This window comes from Bombina bombina, chromosome 1 (genome assembly GCF_027579735.1).
Source record: "Bombina bombina isolate aBomBom1 chromosome 1, aBomBom1.pri, whole genome shotgun sequence".
Taxonomy (NCBI): domain Eukaryota; kingdom Metazoa; phylum Chordata; class Amphibia; order Anura; family Bombinatoridae; genus Bombina; species Bombina bombina.
In genome coordinates, this window is record NC_069499.1 from 1,299,643,391 (window position 1) to 1,299,658,046 (window position 14,656).

General features: G+C 36.5%; 1 protein-coding gene across 1 annotated transcript in view; it reads left to right on the forward strand.

The window, feature by feature from the left end:
• Positions 1–14,336, forward strand: part of TSHZ3 (teashirt zinc finger homeobox 3) — a 118,485-nt gene extending 104,149 nt beyond the window's left edge. The window contains exon 2 of the mRNA XM_053701759.1: positions 9,579–14,336. Within this exon, the coding sequence (XP_053557734.1) occupies positions 9,579–12,775 (3,197 nt within the window). The 3' untranslated portion in view covers positions 12,776–14,336. The remainder of the gene's footprint in view (positions 1–9,578) is intronic.
• The last annotated feature ends 320 nt before the right edge of the window (positions 14,337–14,656 follow it).

Sequence of the window (14,656 nt, forward strand, 5' to 3'; positions counted from 1 at the left end):
TGTAAGCAGGAACCGTGAAAGACGTAAGAGTCACATAAGGGGGAAATCATATATGTGTTTTGTTTTTCTTGAAAAATACAGGTGCTTCATTGCCCATTGTTGAGACTTGTGCGAGCCATATCTGTTATATAAATTCATATTCTCATTGTTCACTTAAAGGCTGTTTATATTTAAGTACAGTATATGGTTTGTTTTTTTCAATTTGTTGCATTTTCACTGGCTATCTGAGTGCTAATATAGCTGCTTAGGGGAAAAGATTGGACATCCCTGTAAATATATGATATTCTTATACTACCATTTTTGTCCTATTAATGCCAAGTATTTTATGCTCTTAAAGGGACGTACTAGTGTTAAAGAAACTACTCTTTGTAATGAGAGCATTTTATATTTAAACAAAATTATTCTGTTTATCTCTGTGGTTATTTAATTCCTTTAAAATAGTAAAAATACTACTTCTTAAAGGGATACGAAACTCAATTTTTTTTAATGATTCAGATAGAGAATGTAATTTTAGGCTATTTTCTAATTTACTCCTATTATCAATTTTTCTTCATTCTCTTGGTATGCTTTGTTGAATCAGCAGCAATGCACTACTGGTTGCTGACTTAACACATAGGTGAGCCAATGACAATCAGTATATATATGCAACAACCAATCAGCAGCTAGAACGTAGGTTCTTTGCTGCTCCTGAGCTTTCCTAGATAAACCTTTCAGCAAAGGATAACAAGAGAAGGAAGCAAAATAAATAATTGAAGTAAATTGAAAATTTGTTTAAAATTGTATTCTCTATCTGAATCATGAAAGAAAATTTTGGGGTTTCATGTCCCTTTAAATGTCCCTTTCTGCTGCTTATGAGGATAAGGTCAGTGACTGGAGAATGCCTATGCATTCTTGCTCCTTATTGATTCACCAGCTGTATTCACATCTGAAATGGTGCCGGAGCACAACTTTCACTATGTACTTAACCACTTTGCAGAAGTTAAACACATATCAAAATACAAAATAGATTATTTTGTTTTACACTAGAATATCATTAGTATTGATTCATTAGCAATAATTACAATACATGTAGCTTTAATAGTCAATATATGAAAACTGTTCCTTTATTGGAGTGTCTTGTTTCTCCATCAGTACTTTCATCTCAATAGATTTCTAGGGTCCAGCTCATATAGATTTGGTCAGTGACAAGGGTTAGACTAGTCTGGTAGAACATTTACTTGTAGCTGCGCAAAGCCCACATTTATCAGAGAATTAGGTCGATGAGTTGATGCCTGGATCAATGCCTGGCTGTGTGATCCCTCTTACACCGCAGTGTGTTTGGGAATCCAGATACCAGCACATTTCTCTGTCTCTCAGCCATTTATCTTAGAATGTCAAATTGCAATAATTAACCATTATTGATCTTAAATTCAATTAACTTCATTAACACAGGTCATGATGAGGGTGCTTATAAAGGAACACTCTTGACAACTGTCTTTGCTTTTGTGGCACAGATATTTCATGTTTTGGCCCCAGAGGCTTAATACAGTCAAAAATGTAAAGAAGATGCATGCATGATTTTAATATATCTTTATCATAGTCTTATTGGATGTAGGAGACAAGAATATGTTGTACCACAAAGCTAATCTGCACTGTCACACACACCTTTTAAATGTATCTATAAAAATATTAATAATACATTAAACACAACAGCCATGCACAGATTATATTTACAGCATTCAATGTATGCTATAATCATAATAATGTTTGTACATAAGATTATATGGTGTTTTTAATATTAGATGACATTGCAAGATCACATTAGATAAATTATACATGTGCAAGCTTTTATTGCCTATAACTTTTTATGTAACTTATAACTGAACACAACTGCCTTACAAACTACTGGCAAAACCTAAGACCTACAACACTGTCACATTGACAGCTAACAGTTTGGTGCTAAGAAGCAGAGTGTTGTAAACGCTTCTTGGTTATGTGATGTTATTGTTTGTGAATGCAACAAACAAACCCTTATAGGGCCCTCTTGGATATGATCTCTGATATGATGAATGCCCATGCCTGAAAATTATTAGATATGTTTTATAAGATACAGTGAATTAAATGCTAGCTTTTATTTTTATAAATATCTTTTTTTTTTTACATATGATTCTGCATCCCAGTGGGTTCTCAGTGCTATGCTATCAGTTCCCTGTAGCAAGCCTTTTTATTCTTCAAAGGGCAGGCCCTACAGCCAATCAAATGTTGTACTTCCTTTGCATAGTCTAAAGAGAGTGTACATCCACTGCTCTGTACACTGCCTATGGATTTAGGTTGTATGATTTACTTTTGCTTTAAATGATACGATTATTTAAATTTTCTGTACCTAAATGGAATTCTGTAACTCTCATTTTAATCTGTGCAGCGTGAAGAAATACCAATATTTTAGTAACAGCCTAACTAATTATGCTAGTTATTTATTTACCTGAAGGTCATGTAGATATCACAGATTAAAATGTATTGGAAAAAAAAGGTTAAGAAAAATAAGAGGAAAAAGGAAATAAAGAGATGTCTTAGCACCTGAAATAACAGTATCCTTTTATAGTGTGTGAGAGAGAATGAAAAACACTTGTGGGTGGGAATCAATTTGTGCCGTAATAGCCCATAGTGAAAGTAATATGAGACACCAAGGATTGCCGCGCTTTGTCTGTAATCACAAAGGAGGCTTACCCAGGAAGTACTATAACGCCAGATGAAATGCAATCCCGCAGTGCAATTACTAGTGTCTGCTATATTTCTTCTGCACTAAATCCTTCCAAACAACATATTGTTGTTGTTTTTTATCTTTTAAAATAGTGTTGTTTACATAGCATTAATTAACAGTATTGAATATGTTACATGCAATAAAGAAACAAAGAATGCCAAAAACTAAGCAAGGTGTGGCTTCATATGTCTGATTCTGCCATAAGCATATTATTATGTAGACAAACAGATTGATGGATGGATGGATGGATGGATGGATGGATGGATGGATGGATGGATAGATAGATAGATAAATAGAAAGACAGACTGACAGACAGACATACAGATATATGATAGATGGATAGATAGGTAGGTAGACCGACAAACAGATTGATAGATGGATAGATAGATAGATAGATAGATAGACAGACAGAACGATAGATAGATAGATAGATAGATAGATAGATAGATAGATAGATAGATAGACAGACAGACAGACAGACAGGTAGATAGATAGATAGATAGATAGATAGATAGATAGATTAGATATCGATCTATATATTTAGCCCAATAATACAGATAAGTGACGTTTCATGGCATATGCAAGCCGTTCTAAGTGTATGCAAAATGAAAAAATGTCAGCTTTAGTAAATTGCAAAATTGCCACAAGTATTATGTTGATAATAATATCAATGTTAAAATGCAGGGACACTATGATTTCTGCATATTTGAAAGCATTCTTGCCTGCTGATACTCAGATGCTTGAAGTTGTTTTCTTCTCTTTTTATATACCAGAAGTTTTGATGTTATTTAACCCCTTGCTACCAGAAAGGACTGTTACATGTTGCATTGCAGTTTTTAATAACAATAAAACCATAAACATTCAGTGGATACATTTTGATGTTTAACCCCTTGCTACCAGAAAGGACTGCTACATGTTGCTTTGCAATTCTTAATGACAGTGCCAGCCTAACCAGTGCAAACATAAATCTGGGGCACTAGGTGGATTATAAAATAGAATCTGGCTCTGCAGTTTTGCACATAAAGTGCAGTATAATATTGATACAGAATTGCTTCACCGCCATAATCACAGTACTTTGCTGTGATTTTGTGTCCTATCAGTCAATTAAAGTTGACTGAAACTTAATGAGTTAATTAATATAACTGTATTGACCTTATTTGATTATTGCATTGTTAAGTCTGACATGAGCAAACTACTTTATTTTGAAGTCAAGTGATTTGAGAGTCAAACCATGACTTCCTCACTTCAATAGAAATCTAGACCTAGATTTGGAGTTTGGTGCTAGCCGTGAAAACCAGCGTTAGAGGCTCCTAACGCTGGTTTTAGGCTACCGCCGGTATTTGGAGTCACTCAAAATAGGGTCTAACGCTCACTTTTCATCCGCGACTTTTCCATACCGCAGATCCCCTTACGTAAATTGCGTATCCTATCTTTTCAATGGGATCTTTCTAACTCCGGTATTTAGAGTAGTTTCTGAAGTGAGCGTTAGACATCTAACGACAAAACTCCAGCCGCAGGAAAAAAGTCAGTAGTTAAGAGCTTTCTGGGCTAACGCCGGTTTCTAAAGCTCTTAACTACTGTGCTCTAAAGTACACTAACACCCATAAACTACCTATGCACCCCTAAACCGAGGTCCCCCCACATCGCCGACACTCGAATAATTTTTTTTAACCCCTAATCTGCCGACCGCCACCTACGTTATCCTTATGTACCCATAATCTGCTGCCCCTAACACCGCCGACCCCTGTATTATATTTATTAACCCCTAACCTGCCCCCCACAACATCGCCTCCACCTACCTACACTTATTAACCCCTAATCTGCCGACCGCAAAGCGCCGCCACCTACGTTATCCTTATGTACCCCTAATCTGCTGCCCCTAACACCGCCGACCCCTATATTATATTTATTAACCCCTAATCTGCCCCCCACAACGTCGCCTCCACCTGCCTACACTTATTAACCCCTAATCTGCCGACCGGAGCTCACCGCTATTCTAATAAATGTATTAACCCCTAAAGCTAAGTCTAACCCTAACACTAACACCCCCCTAAGTTAAATATAATTTACATCTAACGAAATTAATTAACTCTTATTAAATAAATTATTCCTATTTAAAGATAAATACTTACCTGTAAAATAATCCTAATATAGCTACAATATAAATTATAATTATATTATAGCTATTTTAGGATTTATATTTATTTTACAGGTAACTTTGTATTTATTTTAACCAGGTACAATAGCTATTAAATAGTTAAGAACTATTTAATAGCTAAAATAGTTAAAATAATTACAAATTTACCTGTAAAATAAATCCTAACCTAAGTTACAATTAAACCTAACACTACACTATCAATAAATTAATTAAATAAACTACCTACAATTACCTACAATTAACCTAACACTACACTATCAATAAATTAATTAAATACAATTCCTACAAATAAATACAATTAAATAAACTAGCTAAAGTACAAAAAATAAAAAAGAACTAAGTTACAAAAAATAAAAAAATATTTACAAACATAAGAAAAATATTACAACAATTTTAAACTAATTACACCTACTCTAAGCCCCCTAATAAAACAACAAAGCCCCCCAAAATAAAAAATGCCCTACCCTATTCTAAATTACTAAAGTTAAAAGCTCTTTTACCTTACCAGCCCTGAACAGGGCCCTTTGCGGGGCATGCCCCAAGAAGTTCAGCTCTTTTGCCTGTAAAAAAAACATACAATACCCCCCCCAACATTACAACCCACCACCCACATACCCCTAATCTAACCCAAACCCCCCTTAAATAAACCTAACACTAAGCCCCTGAAGATCATCCTACCTTGTCTTCACCTCACCAGGTATCACCGATCCGTCCTGGCTCCAAAATCTTCATCCAACCCAAGCGGGGGTTGGCGATCCATCATCCGGTGGCTGAAGAGGTCCAGAAGAGGCTCCAAAGTCTTCATCCTATCCGGGAAGAAGAGGCGATCCGGACCGGCAACCATCTTGATCCAAGCGGCATCTTCTATCTTCATCCGATGACGACCGGCTCCATCCTGAAGACCTCCACCGCGGACCCATCTTCTTCCGGCGACGTCCAACTGAAGAATGACGGTTCCTTTAAGGGACGTCATCCAAGATGGCGTCTATTCCTACCTTAATTCCAATTGGCTGATAGAATCCTATCAGCCAATCGGAATTCGAGGGACGCCATCTTGGATGACGTCCCTTAAAGGAACCGTCATTCTTCAGTTGGACGTCGCCGGAAGAAGATGGGTTCGCGGTGGAGGTCTTCAAGATGGAGCCGGTCGTCATCGGATGAAGGCATTTTTTATTTTGGGGGGCTTTGTTGTTTTATTAGGGGGCTTAGAGTAGGTGTAATTAGTTTAAAATTGTTGTAATATTTTTCTTATGTTTGTAAATATTTTTTTATTTTTTGTAACTTAGTTCTTTTTTATTTTTGTACTTTAGCTAGTTAATTTAATTGTATTTATTTGTAGGAATTGTATTTAATTAATTTATTGATAGTGTAGTGTTAGGTTAATTGTAGGTAATTGTAGGTAGTTTATTTAATTAATTTATTGATAGTGTAGTGTTAGGTTTAATTGTAACTTAGGTTAGGATTTATTTTACAGGTAAATTTGTAATTATTTTAACTATTTTAGCTATTAAATAGTTCTTAACTATTTAATAGCTATTGTACCTGGTTAAAATAAATACAAAGTTACCTGTAAAATAAATATAAATCCTAAAATAGCTATAATATAATTATAATTTATATTGTAGCTATATTAGGATTTATTTTACAGGTAAGTATTTATCTTTAAATAGGAATAATTTATTTAATAAGAGTTAATTAATTTCGTTAGATTAAAATTATATTTAATTTAGGGGGGTGTTAGTGTTAGGTTTAGCTTTAGGGGTTAATACATTTATTAGAATAGCGGTGAGCTCCGGTCGGCAGATTAGGGGTTAATAATTGAAGTTAGGTGTCGGCGATGTTAGGGAGGGCAGATTAGGGGTTAATACTATTTATTATAGGGTTAGTGAGGCGGATTAGGGGTTAATAACTTTATTATAGTAGCACTCAGGTCCGGTCGGCAGATTAGGGGTTAATAAGTGTAGGCAGGTGGAGGCGACGTTGTGGGGGGCAGATTAGGGGTTAATAAATATAATATAGGGGTCGACGATGTTAGGGCAGCAGATTAGGGGTACATAGGGATAATGTAAGTAGCGGCGGTTTACGGAGCGGCAGATTAGGGGTTAATAATAATATACAGGGGTCAGCGATAGCGGGGGCGGCAGATTAGGGGTTAATAAGTGTAAGGTTAGGGGTTTTTAGACTCGGGGTACATGTTAGAGTGTTAGGTGCAGACGTAGGAAGGGTTACCGCATAGCAAACAATGGGGCTGCGTTAAGAGCTGAACGCGGCTTTTTTGCAGGTGTTTTTTTTCAGCTCAAACAGCCCCATTGTTTCCTATGGGAGAATCGTGCACGAGCACGTTTTTGAGGCTGGCCGCTTGCGTAAGCAACTCTGGTATCGAGAGTTGAAGCTGCGTTAAAAATGCTCTACGCTCCTTTTTTGGAGCCTAACGCAGCCTTTATGTGGACTCTCAATACCAGAGTTATTTTATGGTGCGGCCAGAAAAAAGCCGGCGTTAGTTTTTCGGGTCGTTACCGACAAAACTCCAAATCTAGCCGAGAGTTTAGACAGTAATAGAGTAAACATTGCTTTGAACTGATGATTTCTGATAAGGTTGATAGACAAGTGTTCTAGATTCACAGATTGTTCAGGGAACTTGCCAGTGAGTAACTACAATTTGGTGATCTTTATTGCTCTTTAGTGACTCACTTTTATATGATAACATAGGAATTGATGAATCTAGGGCTATCATGCTTTTTTAGGCCACTACCATTCAGGAGAAGTAGTTTGAGTTTGACAGTTAAGTTGGCTTTAATGTAAAACATGTACATTTTGAGCTATCAGCTATCTATTTCATTATAAGCATGTTATAAAAGGACATGTTAGTGCAATGATAAAGTACTCAAATTTATAAGAGCATTTTATTATTGTCCTATCATGTCCTGGTAACCATGTAGGTAAAAGATGCTGAGCAACTTTTTTTTTTTATTTTTATTTAAATTGGGCTTTGTTCCACACTCACTAGACAGACCAAAAGACAAAGGGGCATATTTATCAAGGTCTCTCCGACCTGATCCGACACTGCGGATCAGGTCCGCCAGACTTCGCTGAATACGGTGAGCAATACGCTCGCCGTATTCAGCATTACTCCAGCAGCTCACAAAAGCTGCTGGTGCAATGCCGCCCCTGCAGACTCGCGGCCAATGGGCGCCAACAGGGGGTGTCAATCAACCCGATCGTACTCGATCGGGTTGTATTGTGGCGATGTCAGTCCGCCTGCTCAGAGCAGGCGGACAAGTTATGGAGCAGCGGTCTTTGTGACTGCTGCTTGATAACTGCTGTTTCTGGCGAGTTTGAAGACTCGCCAGAAACAGGGGCCATGAAGCTCCTTACGGAGCTTGTTAAATAGAGCCCATTATGTGTAACCTAAATTTTCAAAATGCTGCAACTTGCCTAAACCAGCTATTTAATGTGCAAGTTATAGAATTTGCTTTTTGTTATCCTGGGGACTGGGAGTGTAGGATAGGCAATAGTTTATACAAAATGTTTCATGTCTATTTAACCCATACAGTTAAATACACTGTGGCTCATGAGCAGTGCATGTCCAGTAAGCCAATCAGTCATACGTATGTAGCCAGTATCCACCGGTTATGTCCTGACTCAATCCAGCTTGTAGGAAATTAACTATTTTAAGCAGGAGTTAAGCATTTAGTTACCAAGGCAACTTCTGGAATAAGAATATTTTAATACTGCACTAACATGTTCCTTTTAATATAATCCGTACCCCCTTCATATATCATTACAAATTATATTACATTAAAAGTTTCATCAAGTTATTAATAAAAGTTTCACCAATGCCATTTAATAAAATCTTTTCTGTGTGTAGGCAGAACATTCACAGAACAAATATTGACAAAGCAGACTAAATAGCCAGCACCCTGACATTTCTGAAAATAGTTTATATTTATGCAGTTATTGTGAACACTCTACACAGACTAATGAAAATCTTCAACAGAATCAGATTGTATAAAACAAACCCTTTTAAAGACCTATCATGCAAGGGGTTAACAGAAATGAGTTACAGTGCATCTGCAGGAACTGTACCTGCACCACTTAAAATAATAAAAAAGTTATTATAAGCTTTTAAGCCATTTTCTTTTTCACGCTCAAGTCGCATACAAAATCTAAATCATTTTATAATTTATTGTAATTGATGTAAATTATTTCCATTGTAAGAATTATATTGATAGTTCTGTACTTTATGTTTATTAAAGGTTGAGCATCAGAAATGTAATGAGTAAAAAAAAAAGTGTGCTTAATTTAAATTGTGAATCTGTCTGTCAAGAAATGCATTAGGGGTAGAAGAAGCATAAGACATATTAATTGACAGACAGGAACTGCTGTCTCTAAGGTTGATACAAGTAATTTATTACTTTAGATATGAATGCCACCTCCAGAATGTGCTTCATTAATTTCAAATTTAGTTTTAATTTCAAGCTGTTGCCCCTTGAGAAGAATAAGGTAGCAAATTATGTTTGAAGAGCCTTTTTTTTCTTTGCTTTTTTTATAGTCACAAAGAAAAAAAAAAGTACAGTTTTAACTGTTTAATATTAGAATTAAATGTATTGTGCTTTATTGTGGATATAAACAGTTGTTGATACCCTAATTGCCTCTAATATTGTATCTTTTCTTTCACAGCCTATGTCTCAGATGAACTGAAAGCAGCGGCACTTGTTGACGAAGATGTGGAAGGTGAAGATGAGGTGGAAGCTGAAGATGGGGAGCCTTCAGCAAAATACACATGTCCTGAAACAGAATTCACAAAAAGCTCTCCAAGTTACCAGCACTCTCCAGTTGCTGAATTTTCCAGCCATGAAATGGACAGTGATTCCCATGTGAGTGAAACTAGTGACCGCATGGCTGACTTCGAAAATAGCTCCTTGAAAAATGAGGAGGAAAGCAAAGAAACTTTGGCACCTCTTGAAGATTCCAATGTATCAGACAGTTTAGAACAGATGAAAGCCGTTTACAATAACTTTCTTTCCAACTCCTATTGGTCAAGCCTCAGTTTAAACCTCCACCAATCTACTTCAGAAAAGAACAATGCTAGCAGTAGTAGTAGCAGCAGCAGTAGTAGCAGCTGTGGGAGTGGAAGCTTTGACTGGCATCAGTCTGCAATGGCCAAAACCCTACAACAAGTTTCTCAGAGCAGGGTTCTTCCTGAGCCAAGCCTTTTCAGTACTGTCCAATTGTACAGACAAAGCAGTAAATTATATGGTTCTATTTTTACTGGTGCCAGTAAATTTCGTTGTAAGGACTGTAGTGCTGCTTATGATACTTTGGTTGAATTAACGGTTCACATGAATGAAACAGGACATTACAGAGACGATAACCATGAAATTGATAACAATAACCCTAAGCGATGGTCTAAGCCACGGAAGCGTTCTTTACTTGAAATGGAAGGAAAGGAAGATGCCCAAAAAGTACTAAAGTGCATGTACTGTGGTCATTCATTTGAATCACTTCAGGACCTAAGTGTTCACATGATTAAAACAAAACACTACCAAAAAGTGCCTCTCAAAGAACCTGTTACAGCTGTAACAGCAAAAATTATCCCCACTTCTAGAAAAAAACTCCCTTTAGAACTCGAACTTCCAAGTTCTCCAGATTCAACAGGGGGGACACCAAAAGCAACAATTTCAGACACAAATGATGCCCTGCAGAAGAATTCAAACCCATATATTACACCAAATAATCGCTATGGTCACCAGAATGGTGCCAGCTATGCCTGGCACTTTGAAGCTAGAAAATCTCAGATATTGAAGTGTATGGAATGTGGAAGTTCCCATGACACCTTGCAGGAGCTCACTGCACACATGATGGTTACAGGACATTTTATAAAAGTAACAAATTCAGCACTGAAGAAAGGCAAACCTGTCATAGAAGGACCAGTGACACCAACATCTTTGCTAGATGAGAAGGTACAGTCTGTACCATTAGCTGCCACAACCTTTACTCCTCCAGCCAATAACAACATGTGTATCTCACCAAAATTAAATGTTGATATAAAGAAAGAGGTTGATAAAGACAAAGGAATCCCAGATGATAAAATTAAAGACAAAGAGAAATTAAATGAAGAAGAGGAAAAGTTTGACGTCTCCTCCAAATATCATTATTTGACTGAAAATGATTTAGATGAAAGTCCAAAAGGTGGTCTGGATATTCTCAAATCCTTAGAGAATACAGTGACATCTGCTATAAATAAAGCTCAAAATGGCACTCCAAGCTGGGGAGGCTACCCTAGCATCCATGCTGCTTACCAGCTTCCTAACATGATGAAGTTGTCTTTGGGTTCCTCAGGGAAAAATACACAATTGAAACCTATGTATGGGAACAATGAAGTTATGTCACCAACAAAAAATCAATCAATGGTGTCTCCACCAAGCAGTCAGACCTCCCCTGTGCCAAAAACAAATTTTCATGCTATGGAAGAGTTAGTCAAGAAAGTTACAGAGAAGGTAGCCAAGGTGGAAGAAAAACTGAAAGAACCAGAAGGCAAATGCTCACCAATTAAACGAGCAACACCATCACCCAGTGGCAGTGAAGTGAGTGAGTCACTTAAACCTGATGTTAATTGTGAAGTTGTGTTTAAAAGCCAGCAGAACAGCCCAGTTCCTCAAAGAGAAAATGGAAAGGAAAGCCCAGTGTTAGAACCTGTGGAAAATGGTAAAGAACATGTAAAGTCACTTATAGGCAGCTTAAGTAGTAGTACTGCAATAATAACAGATCATCCTCCAGAACAACCCTTTGTCAATCCTTTAAGTGCACTGCAGTCTGTTATGAATATCCACCTTGGAAAGGCAGCTAAACCATCGCTACCTGCACTGGATCCTATGAGTATGCTCTTTAAAATGAGTAACAGTTTGGCAGAAAAGGCTGCAGTGGCAACCCCACCTATACAAGCCAAGAAAACAGACCATTTAGACCGGTATTTTTATCATATCAACAATGACCAGCCCATAGATTTGACAAAAGGGAAGAGTGACAAAAACTGCTCTTTGGCATCAGCACTTATGTCATCAACAACAGTGTCTTCTGCATCTTCATCATCTACAGTGACAACATCAAAGACATCTGCAGTTGTGTCATTTATGTCAAACTCACCTCTTCGAGAGAATGCCTTGTCAGATATTTCTGATATGCTGAAGAATCTGACAGAAAGCCACACATCAAAATCCTCTACACCTACCAGTATATCTGAAAAATCTGACATTGACGGCATCACACTAGAGGAACCAGAGGAAAACACACCAGCTCAGAAGAGAAAGGGTCGTCAATCTAACTGGAACCCACAACACTTGTTAATACTTCAGGCACAGTTTGCAGCAAGCCTGCGACAGACCTCAGAAGGAAAATATGTAATGTCAGACTTGAGTCCTCAAGAAAGAATGCACATTTCAAGGTTTACAGGACTCTCCATGACCACAATTAGCCACTGGCTAGCCAATGTGAAATACCAGCTAAGAAGGACAGGTGGGACAAAATTCCTTAAAAACTTAGACACTGGACATCCAGTATTTTTTTGTAATGACTGTGCCTCTCAGATAAGGACTCCTTCTACATACATCAGTCATCTTGAATCACATCTAGGTTTCAGGATAAGGGATTTGTCCAAATTATCCAGTGAACAAATAAACAATCAAATAGCACAAACAAAATCCCCATCAGAAAAACTGGTGTCTTCTCCGGATGAGGAGAATGGAACTTCCTATCAGTGCAAACTTTGCAATCGGACATTTGCAAGCAAGCATGCTGTTAAACTCCATCTAAGTAAGACACATGGGAAATCGCCGGAGGATCACCTTCTGTACGTCACTGAACTAGAAAAGCAGTAGTGTTTGCTTTTTTTTATGAAAAATGACTGTAGTTTGCTTTGAGGAAAAACTGTCAAAGAAGCCTTAAAGCAACCATATATTTCTTGGCACATGTTCCTATTTTATCTGCGGAGAATTACTCTGGGTTCTGAACTGTTTTGTAAAACTGTACATTGTTTAATAGAGGTGCAAACTCAGCTTTGTTACTGTTAAAATATGAAGGTTAAAATACAGTGGTAAGTGTTTGGAAATTGTGTAAATTAAATTAGCTGCGTGCATCCACTGGTGCACCAAACTGCATGTATTAACAGACAGTTTAAATAAGCATTTATAACAAAATCTGGTACACTATTTTTCATTTTGATTTAAGTGTGCTAGGATTTTTCAGCCTTTAAATCTTTAGCCCTCTGAGTACTTTGGAACACTTTTTTTCTGTTCATTTAGTAAAACTTTGTTTTTTTAAAAAAAAAATATGAAAATTTCAGTCCATAATACAAAACTCTGCTCACAATACTGTGCAAGGTTTTATTCAAGTTTTAAAAAAATTGGTGTAAATAAATGTACAGACTTGCATTATGAAAATTGTGGTTGATGTTGATGACATTTTTTTCTCTTCTGCATTTTTACTTGTATTTTAAGGAACTGATGCAGTATAGTATGCCCTTTACATAAGCTGTGCCTATGTATATTATATGTTTTTTCTAACCTCTTCAGTGCCATTGAACAGGTTAAATCTCTTTTTTTCTACACCCGAGCATTGTAAATTATTTAATAGCTACAAACAAACAAAAAATGGCTTTATAAAATATTCAAAAACTATTATTCTAAAACAAAAAAGTATAATTGTTTTACAATACATCTATATAGTTAGAAATTCATGTTTAAATTATACATATTTATTAGTGGTGTAATATCATTTTCTTTCAAACAACAAGTCTTGAAAAGCCACAGGGGCAATGTGCCTACAGTTTTGCACAACTTGACTTTAAAAAAGTATATTTATTCGGGTAAAAAAAAAAAAAAAATGGAGGTAAGAACATTATTCAAATCTCAGTGCTCAAAGGGTTAAAAACTATTTGGAGAAAACTTGTACTGTATTTCCCAAGCATTGCTAAGCCTTCAAAAGGAATGTTTGTACTATGATATTTTGCTTAAACATTCAGAGGCATTCTGTAATATATATCCACTTATTTATAAGCTCCCCGGGTTGTTATTCCATATTGTAGAATGCCTTTTTATTTCATTTTTTGTAAGTTTTCTGTTTTGTTCTGTCTAATTATTCTCCCAAGATTCCATTCTGCAGCTTTATCTTACGGGATATGAAAGGTAACCCTTGGTTACCACCTCACTAAGTGATTCAGTTCGTCTCATTTTTGGCAGTTAATTTGCAGGAGTAACTGACAGCTGACACACCATACCAGAAACTGTGTATAAAATATTGGCGTGTAAACAGAACAGACACTCTAATGCACTCTGTGTCCTTTTTATGTTGTTGACAAAGAAGCACCGTCATATGATTCTTCATATAACCTTTTTTTTTTTCTACAGCAACATTAAAATTGTTTTTTCTTTTTTGCTATAATTTTGTGTTGCTTTCACAATTATGTATTAGATGTGCTGTGGCTTACAAGCACATTATAATTAAACAGTCTACCGTGTGTTTATGACTGAATCCTGGTATCTTTATCTGCCAGGTGTTGGAGCCCTCAGCTGTATGAATATCACTGGAGTTTTGGATAAGTTTAACATTTCTAAAAATGTATTTAAAACATTTATGGCATGAAAAGTTTGACTTATTTTTCATTGTAGTCAGTATAGAGTGACATGGACCCTCAGTTTCACAAAAATAGTTGCACAATGTCTAAACAACCACAAAAAAACATCTTAATTAAAAGGAATTTT